Here is a 17,235-nt window from a genome sequence, read left to right as displayed (position 1 = left end):
TTTGCATTTTTTGCTTAAACTGAAATGCTAGTTGCATAATTTTAAATTAGACAACAAAGATGCCCCCAAGACTCAATCATTTTGATCCTGATATAGCATTATATACATCAACAACTACCTTAAAATTGCTCATAAAGTTGGAATTTGTCCCTAATCGCCCCATTTTACGGTACATTTTTATATCTTATGTTAAATGACGTAAAATAAAGGAAATATATTTTATTTGAAACTAATTTAATAGGACTAAAATGAGCGAAATAAAATGGAATGAAACTTAGATGGATTTGAGATGAGTAACGTCCAAGTAAAATGATGGAAATTTACTGAGACTTTAGTAGACTTTTTTAGAAGAATCCCGATTTAAATTTTATTCATACATTTAAACAAGTTGCTCAGTCAATCGTCCACGCCATCTTGCTTTTTACATTGTTTTCTCCCTTTCTTATTGTCCTCTCTCACTCACACTTTAACGTTCCATTCCACGCACATTTCAAACGTTCCGTTATTATCCATCCAAATTATTATGTATATTAAGGAGTTAAAGGCTATGTCGTTTAAGCGACTTTTTCTACCCAAGCTGGTGGTCTAGAGAGACCATTTCAGCGTAACCTTAATTAGTAGGTGAGCTCACGGGGCTCAAACCTAACGATGTTGCTAACACGAACCCTAGCAAGAGCAGTGCTTCGCAGAATCTACCACCGGGTCGGAAACGCGACCCACTGAGAAGATCCGGAGAGAAACTCAGTGGGCTGTGTCTGTGGGTTAACTTACTCGCCGAGCCCTTCGTCGCAAGCAACGGGTTCGACGAGAACGATGACCGGTGCTTGCGGTACCTAAAAGCACCGTTAGTGGATCGGGAGGATCCGTAGTGACGTGGGTTATGCGACATTTATCTTTGTAATTAAAGGTGCGTTTTATTTGGTATTAGATATCACCAACAGTTCGATGTTTTTAATTGAACTTCAATTATGTTTACTCCATTCAAATAGCTGATGATTTTTTTGTTACTAGCGACCCGCCCTCGCTTCGCTTCGGAAACTGTAATTTATTATTGATTTCTCCACTATTTAATGGATGTTATTATACATATAAACCTTCCTCTTTAATCACTCTATCTATTTAAAAAATCCGCATCAAAATCCGTTGCGTAATTTTAAAGATATATACATACATAAGGACAGACAGATATAGGAACAGAGAAAGCGACTTTGTTTTATACTATGTAGTGATGATATTTTTTCCATATTCTAAACTTTAAATGGTTCTCCTGTAAAGTTCCGATAATGACGCTTAAACCACAAAGCCACCCCTCAATCCACCCCTCAATATGATAATACCGTCATTATTATATCATTCAAAGTTGGACCGTTAACATGTCCATGGACATGACAATCGTTCGCGACCTGAACAATATCGGGCAATCGTGTTTTGAAGAATTGCTTGAGATGATACCATCATCTCGTTTTTATTATGGCACCGCCCGCCACCAGAGGAGAGTTCATCCATACTACCTGGAGCCATTGCGTTCATCCACAGCGCGTTTCCAGAGATCTTTTTTGCCACGTACCATCCGGCTATGGAATGAGCTCCCCTCCACGGTGTTTCCCGAGCGCTATGACATGTCCTTCTTCAAACGAGGCTTGTGAAGAGTACTTAACGGTAGGCGGCGGCTTGGCTCTGCTCCTCGCATTGCTGAAAACCATGGGCGACGGTAACCACTCACCATCAGGTGGGCCGTATGCTCGTCTGCCTACAAGGGCAATAAAACCTCGAAACCTGTATAGCATTTAAAGCATCGCAAAACCGTAATGCGAGCTTACAAATACGAGATTAAGCCGTAAAACACGTTTTAAACATGAACTAGAGGTCCCGCAGTAGTCGAAATTCGACTATAATTAATTGGAATTGTAACTTTGTACACTATTATGATTGTATTTTATACTTCTATAATCACAAAGGAGATTGCCCATTTTTGGTTTCGTGTTGCTCCGATCGAATATATATTAAAAATTAAATTTTTATTTTTAACAATTTCCTCAAAAATATTAAGTTATAACTTCGCCGGATATAGAAGATTAAAACAATTAGTAATTTAAAAACTAGCAGTTCAATTTTCCCAATGGAACGGCAAAGATATTAATTCATACAGCCTAATCTTTTAAAAAAATGATAATATGAAGTGAAATGAAATGAAGTTGATTAATTTGAGACATTAATCAATTGGCATGAAATTAAATTAGTTAATTCAATTGGCAAAATATTTATATCTTTTATATTTTTTTATAAAAAAAATTATAAAAGATTATGTATGGTATGATACCTTTGCCTTTCCACTTGGAAAAATACAACTACTACTGCTACTGACATTTGACAAGTACCTACCTAACAATATTATTTTGATTTACTGACGCCGTTTTTCATGTTTCCGATTGAGTTATATCGTGTGTTTCGATCATATTATTCGTTACCTATTTTGTTAGGCAGAAGTTCAGGCATATAGGGGGCAGAATTAATTTATTTATCATACGTACTTATTATTCAATCGTGATGAAAACGTTGCTAATACTATTAATGCATGATTATTACTACAGCTATCTCGTTGGCAATCGAACTGTGGGCTGTTGTGTCTATGTTAGGCTGGGCTGGGTTAGGTACAATGATACATCTGCACAATATGACAAATAAATTATTTTATGTCTATTTTTGTTTTATTTTGAATTTCCGCAATAGTTCCGCAACCTTTACTTCACGAATGAACGTAGTGGCCCTAGCCACACAATACTATGCTAGCTAAATAAGTTTATACTATAATATATACATGTTTTCATTAATAAAATACTTTATACGTATGTTTTTAAGTATTTAGGAATTCAGCATAATCAAAAAATACCCACTGCTGTCTTGTACAAAAAATAACTTAATTCTAAAAACTTCATTGGTCTTTTACTAGCAAATCCGGCGAACTAGAGATTTAATTTTTTTTATAATTGAATAAACATATTAAACCCTACAAAATGAGGTAAGTTACATGAGAGCACAAACTGAAACCAAATTCCATACTACAATGGGCATTCTCCTTTCACCAAGGCTACACTATAAAAAACATTAATAAAGACAAACAATATATTTTAATCTATTCTCAATTTGACCACAGACGTCAAGAACAAAAGTTTGACAATAAATAGCATGCATGCGTGTGTGCGTTAAATACATGGTATGTAGTGTGTGTAATGTTTTCTTTATTGACTTAATGTACCTTTCATGCATTATTTAAAAAAAATATTAGCATTGTGCACTTCTTCTCTGTATTCTCTATAAGTGTGGAAAATTTCATACTCCTCCGTCCGCGCAATTTTCGTAAAAAGGGATACAAAGTTTTTGCTTCACGTATTAATATATAGATAACTAAACTACACTACTGCTACTGTATGCAATTCTCGACTGAACTACATTTAACGAATTGTACAGGTAAAATTTCATCCCAACACCCTTTTTTATTTATTTTTTATTGCTTAGATGGGTGGACGAGCTCACGGCCCGCCTAGTATTAAGTGTTAATCGGAGCCCATAGACATCTACAACGTAATTGCCGCCACCCACATTGAGACGTGAGTTGTAAGGTCTCACTTTTAACAGTACGACGGCTGCCCCGCTCTTCAAACCGAAACGCATTACTGCTTCACGGCTGAAATAGGCAGGGCGGTGGTATCTAAGAACCCGTCGCTTGCGACGAAGGGCTCGACGAGCGAATTAACCCATAGACACAGCCCACTGAGTTTCTCGCCGGATATACTTAGCGGGTCGCGTTTCCGATCCGGTGGTAGATTTTGCGAAGCACGGCTCTTGCTAGGGTTTGAGCTCCGGTTCGAGCCCCGTGAGCCCACCTACCAGTTAAGGTTACGCTGAAATAGCCTCTCAAGGCTATCAGCTTAGGTAGGAAAAAAACCTACCAGTGATCCACTATTGAATTCCACCTCAGCGAAAAAGAATAAAAACAACAATCATTGATTATAATATATCATCAATTTTGTATAACATGCTTAAATTCAGTTTTTATTCATAGGTAAATGAATTCGACGTAGTGCTAAACTTCTCTAGAATGTATACACGTATTTTAGTTCAATTACTTACCCGCACGGACTCACAAGAGGTCCTACCACCAGTAAATCATAATTCATCACATCGTCAGATTCATTTAAGTACACCAGGGTCACTTAAAAACAAATCATATAGGGATATCATATTATATTGAATGATATATAACTATTTATTGTATGTATGTATTTTCTTTAATAATGTTTTTTTTTAATTGCTGATATGGGTGGACGAGCTCACAGCCCTCCTGATGTTAAGTGGTTACTGGAGCCCATAGACATCTACAACGTAAATGCGCCACCCACCTTGAGATAAGTTCTAAGGTCTCGGTATAGTTACAACGGCTGCCCCGCCCTTCAAACCGAAACGCATTACTGCTTCACGGCAGAAATAGGCCGGGTGGTGGTACCCACCCGTGCGGACTCACAAGAGGTCCTACCACCAGTACCATTAATAGTACACCGCAACATACCTGCTGTATCTTTATCTGTCCAGAATTTCGGGTAATTAAATGGATGTCTGGAAGAAATCGCTTTTAACGATAAGACCGCCTATTGTACAAACGTATCTGCTTGTTGACTGTTTTCTGATGTTAATTGTGTTTTGGTGTGCAATAAAGTATGTTTTCTCTCTCTTTCTCTCTCTCTCTCTCTCTCTCTCTCTCTCTCTGTCTTACTTAAATTACTGTGGATACATCGTAAAAAGCTAATTAATTATGTTTTTATTGTGGGACAACGTTAGAAATTGTTTCCGAGTTTATAACGCACAGAGCAAATTTACAAGCATCATTTTTACCGCATACCAATAGAATTTGGACTGTTTTTTACTTACCTACACTTACCAGTCAATTAGAAGTCGCCCTTATGTTAGATTAGTTCTGAGTGCCGGATACGAAGTAAGAACAAACCCATCCAGACCCAGAATACTAAATATCCTTTGTCAAAAATGCAGTCTTCGATCGGGTATCGAACTCATGTCCAATGGGTAAGTCGCTAGATCAACTTCTCAACTAAAGAGGGGATCGTGAGGAAATTATGGATTTTCCTGGTTCGCCATTGAATTCTCTGTTCGTTCGTTCTACTATAACATTGGTACACGTTCTTAAGAATCCATTAGATCTGATAACCCTTGAATTAGACACCTTTAGCTCTAACACTAGGAATAGGGACCCCGGTAACCGTACTCGTCGAACTCGGCAAAGAGTTCGACATGCAACCTGACCTAAACATCAGTCCGCTGAGTTTCTCGCCGGATCTTCTCAGCGGGTCGCGATTCCGATCCGGTAGTAGATTCATTCGCGAAGCAGCTACAAATCTCATCCCTCCTGGCTGAGCCTTTGCTCGCCCACCTGTCCTGGTAAAACTGGAAAGGCCTCCGGGCCACTAGTAATCTCTCAAAAAAGTTAAAAATAAAAACGTATTGTATTTAGTTCTATTGAATAATGCGAAGATGTATATATATATGTATATATAAAATCGATTATATTAGTACACTAGTGTTACAAATTTGGAGTGATAGGGTCGAATAGGCTTGTTGTGTTAGAACTTAGGAAGCTTCGTGACAATTCGCATCCTTGAGAACAGAGCATATAGGTATACTTTAGTAATTTTTTTTTATTTTATTATTATTTTTTTATGTAATATTTGGATGTATTGCGAACGCGATGAAACTTTGTAAATAGGTGGTGTGTAAATCAGAAGACTAATAAAATAAAAACACATTATATTTTAATGATTTTTCTTTAAATGTTCTATTACATTTGATTTTGTTTTTTTTTACCTATGAACGAAGAGGAAGTAATATAAAAATACTGTTTGTGATCTAAAGTAATAATAACAAATTAATATCATTATTTGATTATTATGCTTTAGCAAAAACATTGAAAACTTCTCCGTTGGATAGCCTGGCGGGTCTAGTTTTTTTATTTATTGCTTAGGTGGGTGGACGAGTTCACAGCCCACTTGATGTTAAGTGGTTACTGGAGCCCATAGACATCTACAACGTAAATGCGCCACCCACCTTGAGATATAAGTTCTAAGGTCTCAGTATAGTTACAAAGGCTATAATTTTGTGGGTTTGATTTTTATTACATTCCTTCACCGTGGAAGTCAATCATGAACATTTGTTAAGAACGTATTTCATTAGAAAAATTGGTAACCGCCTGCGGGATTCGAACACCGTTGCATCGCTCGATACGAATGCACCGGACGTCTTATCCTTTAGACCACCACGACTAAAAATATCTATAATCGGATATATCAAGCAGTACACACTGACTGGATTATTCACCACCAAACGAGGAGGAGAACGGTGGTGGCGTGAAGACAGCCTGTTAGGAAGAATTCTACTATTGCAGTCACGTTTTGGGTAGACATAGTGTCGTGAGCATTTGAGTCTATATAAAAAAAATGACATTAATGCGTTACCTTGAAGCACAGAAGCAACGGGTCAATGTGCTTTCACAAAAGCATCGTTTGCTGGTTGAAGATTGTGTCAAAAGCCTAGATTGATCGTTTTAGAAATACAAATTAGCTATTCTTGTCCATAGACTTAACTTGTTTGTCGGAAGTCGCACCCAGGGACATCTTAAACTAGGATGGGGCCCTTGGACACACAAGAATTCGAGGCCCTTTTGGAAAGTAAAAAAAGCGAATTATAATAACATTTTTTTACTGAGTTTGAGACCATTTATTATAGGTAATCAAATACAGTATGATATAATATGTCATTAATGATATTAGAATGCTGCTGGTTTCTTGGTTACGATTTCGATAACGGTTTCTTTCGGGATTTCTGTTGAGCAAAATCTTCTATTATAGGCATAGTATATGCCTTGTAAATACCTTCTGATTACTGATTTGTGAAAAAAGTGTAATGTGCCCTACAAAAATGTTTTGAGAATAAACGTGTGAGAGAAATTGTCGGTCTTTCGAGGCCCCCTGAGAATGGGAGCCCTGGGCACGGGCCCCGTGTGCCCTTATGCTAAAGACGGTATTGGTCGTACCTTTGATTCGTAAGCAAGATCGAGTAATTGAGTTAATCTATTTAACTGAAATTTACTTTATATAAATAGTAACAGTACATATCGGGTTAACAATAAGTTAATAATTTAGAAAGCTTTGATTTTCTTGCAGTTAATTTATTTTTTTAATAAAAAGAAAAAATAACATACCGAAAAGTTTAAGAACAAAGGCGACTCAAGCGATTTCTGTCCTTAAATCCGCAACATAAGCAGGCTCTTTTATGTTCTAATGATAGTAATATTTCAAGCCGGCACCGTCAACTATATAAAGTAACACGTCAGAGCACAAGTCATCATTCTACTTGTGACACACAGACGAAACACCTCACATTATGAAGGTAATGAAAAAATACTATTTAAGCTTTCGGTTAAAGTTTTTTTTTTTTCGATTTATTCGACTTTTGAGCCAAAGGTTTGAATGAAAATTGCATTTTTTTTAATTTTATTTATTTTGTATTGTGAATATTCTAAGAGATACATGACAATAATAATTTTTATAAATATTTTTTTGGGGTAAACTCTGCTTTACTTATACAATGTTAAAGCACTTTTTGACTTTGTTAAAAGAGGTGGAGTTTCTCAATTCCACAGTATTTTTCTATGCGTATTACTTTTTTCTTGATCAACCGAGATGCATGATTTTTTTTCCGTTTCAATTCTCTGTTTGATTTATTTGTTGTATGATCTCGTTTATCTTTATCAGGGTTCCAACCAGTAGTAGTATCTTTTGGGTCATCCTTCACACAGATCAAGGAGCGATGATGATGATACAATAATATTAAAGTCGTCGTGGCCTAAAGGATAAGACGTCCGGTGCATTCGTATGTAGCGATGCACCGGTGTTCGAATCCCGCAGGCGGGTACCAATTTTTCTAATGAAATACGTGCTTAACAAATGTTCACGATTGATTTCCACGGTGAAAGAATAACATCGTGTAATAAAAATCCAACCCGCCCGCAACCCAATCCAAAATTTTAATTTGCGTAATTACTGGTGGTAGGACCTCTTATGAGGTCGCACTGGTAGGTACCACCACCCCGCCTATTTCTGTCGTGAAGCAGTAATGTGTTTCGGTTTGAAGGGTAGGGCAGCCGTTGTAACTATAATTGAGACCTTACAACTTATGTCTCAAGGTGGGTGTCGCATTTACGTTGTAGATGTCTACAGGCTCCAGTAACCACTTAGAACCAGGTGGGCTGTGAGCTCGTCCACCCATCTAAGCAATAAAAAAAAAAAAAAAAATTATTACTTTATCTTAATATAAATATATTACATAAAAAGACAAATAAGTACGATGTGTGGTGCTTAGTGCGAGTTTTTTAACGTCCTCGATATCGTAAAAGTTAACTCAAATTTGTATGGAGCTGGAACAGCGCCCCTAGCGGCAAACGAAGGGAAGCTAGAAGATAAAAAAACTCGCAATAAGCACAATGATTACGACTGATTTTCGTTAGCAAGAATCACCTCTCCAGTTTAGTTCTTAAAGCACATAAGGTAAAGTCTTTTTTTGTTTGTTTGTTTGTTTGAAAGACCTTTTTTTGTCACCAGTTCATCGTTGTTTTAATGGTTGTGGCCGCAGTAGCCTTCGCTGAGCCGCCGCCTTCGAAGAGGTAAATGAATTTTAATTTGAAAAAACTAATTTAATTAGAGCTCATGTCTTAAGGACGACATTTACTTTGTCCTTGCCTATGGGCTCTGGTAACCACTTAACACCGACTAAGCATTAAAAAAAAAAGTTTCTTGCATATCACAGCTTCTGCTTAGACTTTGATATCAGCGTCAATTTCTTGGCGCCACGGGTTTAGGAGTCGATGGCAAATCAATAAAACTGCATATTTTATTCTCATTATCGTTACCAACAATATATTGTTGTGGTTCCGCACGGGTAGGTACCACCACTCTGCCTATTTCTGCCGTGAAGCAGTAATGCGTTTCGGTTCGAAGGGTGGGGCAGCCGTTGTAACTATACTGAGACTTTAGACTCATATCTAAAGGTGGGTGGCGACATTTACGTTGTAAACGTCTATGGGTTCCGGTAACCGCTTAACACCAGGTGGGCCGTGAGCTCGTTCAACCAACTAAGCAATAAAAAAAAATCGTTTTTTTTTTTAATTCACACCGAAATGTGGTCTTTATTGTAAATGTTTTAACAAGTGGAAGATGAAGTTAGGGAATCCTAATCAAACTTACCATGTTTCAGCTACCTCCCGCCTTCTCCGTTAACCAGAAACGCTGGGTATCCCCAAGGCCCTCATGGTTTCGGAGGTGCCCCTCAAGTGGTAGCGGCCAGGACTCTAGAAGGTCAGGGAATCCATGGAGCTTTCGGCCACGGACAAGCAGGACATGACGATCACGAAGACGACAGCATCCACGGAAATGGGTTCGCAAGGTAAAGATGCGGAATTCTATATCAGAAACAGACCGGGAAAGTGGTAACGGCAGCCACGACTTGATCTCACCTTTGAGAAGAGTGTGTTTTTTTCTCCCTACATAATCGGTGGTAGCCTAAGAGGTTATTCCAGTTATGCCCGGACTGGTAGGTGAGCTCACGGGCTCAATCTGAGAGAATTTGCTAACATTAGCTCTAGCAAGAGGCGTGCTTCGCTGAATCTACCACCAGATCGGAATCGCGCCCCACTGAGAAAATTCGGCGAGAAACTCAGTGAATGAGAGGAGTGTGTGTTTAGAACAGTAATTTCGACATTCTATTAAGCTTAATTAAATAGGCAAAAGGCTTTTTATTTATTGCTTGGATGGGTGGACGAGCTCACAGCCCATTTGATCTTAAGTGGTTACCGGAGCCCATAGACATCTACAATGTAAATGCCGCCACCCACCTTGAGACATGAGTTGTAAGGTCTCACTTTTAACAGTACAACGGCTGCCCCGTCCTTCAAACCGAAACGCATTACTGCTTCACGACAGAAATACGACAGGGTGGTGGTACCTACCCGTGCAAACTCACAAGACGTGCTACCACCAGTAAGACTTAGGTTATAAATAGAAGATATGTATATCGACGCTTGAAAGGCAAACGTGACTAAGCGACAATAGCTGCTTTGTACATAAATAATAGGCAATAACCATATTCGATGCGCAAAAAAGATATATTTCTAGGCCTATTAAAATCATTTCAATCCTACAGCTAGATTCGTTAAAATAGAATTTTTTTCAGGTATTTCAACTTTAAATTAGTCTACTGTAAAGTTCACGCATTGTCGCTTAGTCACGTTTGCCTTTCAAGCGTAGATATGTTTCTTCACGTCTCATTTGTCTTCAGGGGTTCTCATCATGGCCATGGCTTTGGTGCTCAAGGGAGGCACGCCGACCAACAAGGCTACGACCACAACGCCGCAGCCTTCGGCAGGAACGCCGTGGAAGTCGATGCTGTAAGTTAAACTATGCTTATTTATTTATTTATTACACTTCATGTAAAATTTACATTGGTGGACTTAATGCCTAAGGCATTCTCTACCCGTCAACCAAAGGTAGTGCAGAGTGAATAGTGGTAGGTGCAATGAAATTTATATTAAGTTACAAATACATACACAAAAAAATAAATATATACATACATATATACACAATCACATATTCATACATACACACAAACATACATACATACATATAACACTTTATACAGTATTAAAAAGAATATCTATATATTAATACGTGAAGCAAAAACTTTGTATCCCTTTTTACGAAAATTGCGCGGACGGAGGAGTATAAAATTTTCCACACTTATAGAGAATATAGAGAAGAAGTGCACAATGCTAATATTTTTTTTAAATAATGCATAAAAGATACATTAAATCAATAAAGAAAACATTACACACACTACATACCATGTATTTGACGCACACATGCATGCATACTATTTATTGTCAAACTTTTGTTCTTGACGTCTGTTGTCAAATTGAGAATAGATTAAATATGGTTTGTCTTTGTTTATATTTTTTATAGTGTAGTCTTGGCGAAATTTGTGATTATAGAAGTATAAAATACAATCATAATAGTGTACAAACTTACAATTCCAATTAATTATAGTCGAATTTCGACTACTGCGGGACCTCTAGTATTAATAAATTTCCTTAACAATAACTTCATCTTAATAAGTTTATGACGATTCCGTTAGCTTTTCCAACAACTTTCTTTTTTTGCTTATGACGCATTGTCCTCATTATGGATCATTCGCAACCCTCAAACACATATACCGCAATCGTCAACTGCTTAATCATCACGCAGCTGATACTTTTGGTCATTTTAGAAGATCACTCTTGTTCTCTTAACATACGGACTTGCTTGCCAATGCTTAAACGACAGCTTAATTAACATCAATCTATGGAAGGTAGAGGTAAGGAGAGCCGTCTCATATAGGAGAAGCTTGAAAAAGTGTCCCACTTTCAGCACTAAATAACAGTTAAAAAATCCTCCAGAATGGCGCTAGCACAGGCACAGGGTATGATATGAATTGAGCAGTTGTTAACTGATTGAAGTATGCTGAGTTAGGAAATTTAATATATTTAATGACTAGAGTAGTTAGTGGCAGTGTATTATACAAGACCTCACTTGTTTACGTAGTCCAAACTAATTTCAATGTAATATAACCTAAAATTATCGCTGTGGTAAAACGTGCAGACATTAATTACATTTTCTTATCAGCTTTAAATAAAAAACTTTTTGTGATTTTGTAGTGCTTACAGTTCTTTCATCCTTTATTATTTCTCTTACTTATTCTAATAACTTTTAGTGTCTTTTTTAAAATTTGCCCGGTTGCTACTGTAGCGCCACTCTTATTTAGCAGATTTTAACGGACGCTATTTACACACAGAGACGGTTCTCCTTACCTCTACCCTCCATGTTTGAATCTATCAAAATGCAATCATCAAACTGAGATAATTAAAATCCATTACATTTAGAATGACGCGTACAGAAACAAGTGTAGATTACGATTATCTATTTGTAAAGGACAACTGACTAATTGATAAGAGTGATCTTATTTTTTGATGAATTAAATAATCAATGTTGTTATAACAATGTATACATTAATATTATCGTACTTCGGAAATCTGAGTAGCGATTTTGATTAAAATTTACCCGGTTGCTACTGTAGCGCCACCATTATTTAGCAGATTTTAACGGACAGTTTTTCGCACACAGAGACGGTTCTCCTTACATTTACCCTCCATACATCAATCATAGACGCGGGACAGAGAAGCTATTTAAATCGCCGTGTTAATAATGACCACGCTTTTCCACTGCGCCTCATGCTTCGTACCTTCGGCCATCATTCGCTGCCCATTACCGCCCCTCATCATTTGCAGAGCGAACCGGCTAACTACAACTTCGGTTATATGGTCAATGACCATTTCGAGGGCACGGAATTCGGGCATCAAGAGGAGAGACACGAGGAACACGCCCAAGGGGAGTATCACGTTGTCCTGCCCGATGGTCGTAAGCAGGTACACCGTGAAACAATTGCTTCTCGTACATAAAACATCACTCATTGTGTAACAATTCCTATTTGCGCAAAAAATCAATTATGTGAAAACAAAACAAAATCGCGTAATTCCAATCGAAAGATTGACTTCAAGTCTCAAGATGTGTGGCGGCAATCACACTGTGATGTTTATGTGCTTCGGTAACTTCTTAACACCAGATGGACCGCGAACTCGTCCACCCATCTAAACAATAATAAAAGCATATTAACGTTAACGTGGGCTGTTTAAAGCATAATAAAAAAGTATATTAAATGATGTATTGCTAAGTTGTATCGTGTGTGATATGATCACATTGAATCACCCTGTATCTGGAATCGCTCTATATCAGTAACACAATCAGAAATCACCCTGTATAGTCAAGGCGGTGCGGCCGGCATCGATTGACGTTTTTTGCTTTTAGATGTAGAATTTATAGTCGGATTTTTAATTAGACGAAGCCAGCTGACAGTAGCTAATGTCACTTTGTGAAATAATGTTGCTATATTTAAAGTAATAGTGATGCGTTCAGTTCTCGTTCAATCACATAAATGAACAATGAGTGTGAAGAGTTAATCATTAATTTCAAACTATAAAAGAATATTATTTATATTTTACAATAAAATTGTATTAAAGTGATCCAATATAATAATATGTTACTAGTAGTATGTAACTACAATCAGTTTTTTTTATTTTCATTACCTATGTACCTATAATTGTTATATTTTATACATCTATAGTTTCAACTATATGATGCATTGGAAATAGGACAGTCTTACAAGCTTCCTCGCAATGTTTTTCTTAATGTTTAAAACACTCGGTATTCAGTACAGGTAGATACCATAGGAACATAATGTTTCGTCGAAAACTCGTTGGTATGTACAAAGCACGGCTAAAATTCGAACCCCGTGCCCGATATCGGCAGTTCGGCACACTAACTATTCACTAGACAATCAAGGCAATTTCATTAATTCAGGAGTTTTTTCAATCGTTCACTTTGTCACAACACTATTTTTATTTCATCAAAAACTGACAACACAGTAAACGTCAGTTTACTTCGTCTAATAAAAAATCCGACTATAGATGGCGTATTCACAGAAATGAATCCTAATGAAATTTCTTTAAAATTATTAATATAATTATTTCATCGTAATTTTATTGTCTGTAATTATGATGTTTTCGTATTTAACGAGCCAAGAACGTTTGATTTACTTATTAACAGCAAGATCAAGGTCACAATTTAACAATAAACAAATTGTTATTTTCTTTGGTAGGTACATCAAGATTTGCATGGCGTCGGCTCGTAAAAATAATAGTGATAATAGAAGGTTAATCTTTGTAAACTCACGCTGTTACAGCGAGGAATCGGGGCGCTGTATTGTTTTCACACACGCATCCCGATTGAAATGCGATCCGAGGTTCTAACGTTAAAATTGCGCGTCAGAGGAAAAGGACAGTCGCCCTTATTGCACGTGTATTATTGCCTCACAAAAACCCAGAATCACTAAAAGTACTTCGATGACGAAACTGCAAAAAATACTCGAAAATATTATTGATATTCGTTTGCATCGTCTCAAACTTTTTCGTCTGTGTGTTGCATGTCGCGTGACGGTCGGCCGCGGAGTAGGGATAAAGTGAAAGGCGCTCGTCAGAGTAGCCGAAGCCAATATGGCGGCTCCTACCTATAGTTCGCAGCAGTTGACCGTGTAGTGTATAGACTCCACGCTATTTTGTTAGTTTTTGTCAGTGTTTAATGTAAATGTTGTTTGTCAGAGTTAAATGTCTATAATGTGAAAAAAAGTTTCACTTTTACCGTGGTTTCATAAAACCACACATTCCTTTTTTTTATATTTCTAACGCGTGAAAATTCTCGGTCTGTTTAAGGATTAAGTTTAAATCTTTGTTTCAGACCGTGAGCTACCAGGCCGACGAGCGCGGTTTTAAGCCGCACATTTCTTACGAAGAATCCGAGGACGCGCGCTCCGGTTATGACGCGAACGCGAACAATCACGCTGGCTACGACGGTAATGGCGCGAACGGTTTCCACGGCAACCACAACGGCCACGATTCAGAGTCGCACGGCGACTTCTCGCATCACGCCGGATTCGGACGCAACGGCGAACACGCCCACAATGGGAAATCCCGCAACGGATACTGACCACCGTGTATCCTAGCTTTGTATATTCCGTATTCGATTTAAAGTAAATATGGAAATTGACTTTGAATTTTAAAATAACTCGATGAATAATTGAAACATAGAGAATTATATAGTTCTGATCTTCAACTGAAATTCAAAGTCAAACTCCCGTTTTACATCGAAATTCTATTTATATATGTGGCCGTCAGCGTAAAATTTTTCATAATCATGCATTGCATAATTGTATATTGCAATTTATTTAAAATAAAATTTATTTTGATGCAAAACCGGCCTATTCATAGTTTCGCCCATAGATAACAGATGGCTCTGTAATCATTATTTTTGCGCGTATTGTTTTTTTGCCGACTCAAATTCAAAATAATGAAAACTTAAACCTCATTGCTTAAGGCCAGATTAGGCCACTTTTGCGCTGACCGTCTTATATAACATTTTGAATTTATATTTCACACGCCATTCCGATAAATATTCTATATATATGTTAAATAAATATTGAATCATAAAAAGTTTTTCTTTTAGTAATTAGTGACGGTATATATGCAACGTCTAAGGACTTTACCGCTTAGGATCAGGTAGACTGCGAACTCGTTCACATATCTACGTGATAAGAACAATATGATATTAGCGCTAGTCTAATTAGGCGGAACATCAATTTCCTAGTCTAACATAAGTCATCTTATTGACAAGTTCAATTCAAACATTTGCTTTCGATAAATCATTCTAATTGATATTACAAATTAAAATTACCCGCCCGATTAACTGATTAGATCATTTGTTTGATCTTGATAAGTACTTTTTTGTTCTATTAAGTTTGTTAAGGACGACGCAAACATTCTCGCTGTCTATCATCCGATTTTGATTCGATTTCAACGGGACATCTTAGATATTTTCCTATTCGCCACTATGGTAAATCAAATTAAAGTTCCGAACTGGTACCTGTAGATAATACTTAGATGTCACCAACCTTCAAACATCATGGCGTACTGTTCATACTGTTTCACTCGCAGAAATGGGCAGGGTGGTGGCACCTACCCGTGCAGACTCATAAGACGTCCTACCACCAGTAATTATGCAATTTTTAATTTTGCGGATTTTTTATTCTTATTAACCGATATTATTCCTTCATCGTGAATGTCAATCGTGACCATTTGTTAAGTACGTATTTCATTGGAAAAATTGGTACCCGCCTGCGGGATTCGAACACCGGCGCATCGCTCGATACGAATGCACCTGACGTCTTATCCTTTAGGCCACGACGACTTTAAAATTCTGCACAAAAGTATACTTCGGGGAGGAAAACAGATAGATTGGAGAAGGTTGTCGATTCACCATGATGCTCCAAAGCGTTGGCATTAATGGGCATTGTCTACGATTGCTGTGAAGGCGTCGTGGTGGCATCTGACCTTGGCGCAGAAGCCATGGGTGCAAAATGAATAATTTTGACATAATTCAAGCATTCTTAGAATATGGTATGAATTGTCCGTGTTTCGTTTTTTTTAAAACCAAATTAAATTATCCAGAAATTGGACATAGACTCTTAGTTTAGTTTAATCAACAGGCTTAATTAAAACTTTAGCCTCTTCAGGAAACTTGGCATCCCACCCCACCTGGCTTCCCACCTCTCCTGGTTGAGCCTTTACTCACGCACTGTCCTAGTGAAACTAGAAACGCCTCCGGACCACTGGTAATTCTTCAATCATAAAAAAAGGAAATTGGCAAACATGTTTGGTTTTTTTGATTTATCTACTCATATATTTAACTCCACGCCAAATGGTCATAACGTGTATATTATTATGTGGACATAATTATTTTTTATTTATTAGTTTTTATGTAATAAAAAAAAAAATACTTATTGATTTGTTTACTATAATATATAAAGTAAAAATTTAAAGTCGTCGTGGCCCAAAGGATAAGACGTTCAGTGCATTCGTGTTGAGCGATGCGCCGGTGTTAAAATCCCAGACGGGCACCACTTTTTCTAATGAAAAATACGTACTTAACAAATGTTCACGATTGACTTCCACAGTGAAGGAATAATAACTTCGTGTAATAAAAATCAACCCTGCAAAATTAAAATTTGCGTAATTATCGGTGGTAGGACTTCTTCTGAGTCCGCACGGACCTTGCCTATTACTGCCGTGAAGCAGTAATGCGTTAAATAGGCGGGGTAGTGGTTTCTCCCCGCCTATTTATATAAGATACCTTGTCTCCAATCACTATTTCGCGTCACAAATAAGCACGGCTGGACCACGCTGTCTTGTGAAGCGATACTACTAAACATTAAGTTTCATCCACTTACCTACCTTAAGCCCTAACCGATTATCCATCATCCACCGTTAAATCTAACATTATTTTTTTATAATTCAAAGCAACCTTGAAATCCCTTCCGCTTAATCAAACAAGAATTGCACAATGATAATTAACTCTAAAATCAATATTTGATTTATCTATCAAGGCCTCCTAATTGTTTGATCTATATTTAAGGATT

The 17,235-nt window shown here is 37.3% G+C and overlaps 1 protein-coding gene across 2 annotated transcripts; it reads left to right on the top strand.

The window, feature by feature from the left end:
• Positions 1 to 7,378: 7,378 nt before the first annotated feature.
• On the top strand, positions 7,379 to 15,253 carry LOC101740534 (pro-resilin). 2 transcript variants are annotated; one of them, XM_004923692.5, is made up of 6 exons: positions 7,379 to 7,455; positions 8,667 to 8,728; positions 9,319 to 9,507; positions 10,399 to 10,507; positions 12,440 to 12,577; positions 14,502 to 15,253. In XM_004923692.5, exons 1-6 carry the CDS (start codon positions 7,450 to 7,452, stop codon positions 14,748 to 14,750), a joined length of 753 nt encoding a protein of 250 aa, XP_004923749.2. In that variant the 5' UTR covers positions 7,379 to 7,449; the 3' UTR covers positions 14,751 to 15,253. The 2 variants fall into 2 exon arrangements, with proteins under 2 accessions (XP_004923749.2, XP_004923750.2); XM_004923693.5 differs by lacking the exon at positions 12,440 to 12,577.
• Positions 15,254 to 17,235: the final 1,982 nt, after the last annotated feature.

Source organism: Bombyx mori, chromosome 24 (genome assembly GCF_030269925.1).
Source record: "Bombyx mori chromosome 24, ASM3026992v2".
NCBI classification, from domain to species: domain Eukaryota; kingdom Metazoa; phylum Arthropoda; class Insecta; order Lepidoptera; family Bombycidae; genus Bombyx; species Bombyx mori.
Note: the sequence above shows the minus strand (reverse complement) of the source record. Positions and strands in the feature narration are given on the sequence as shown.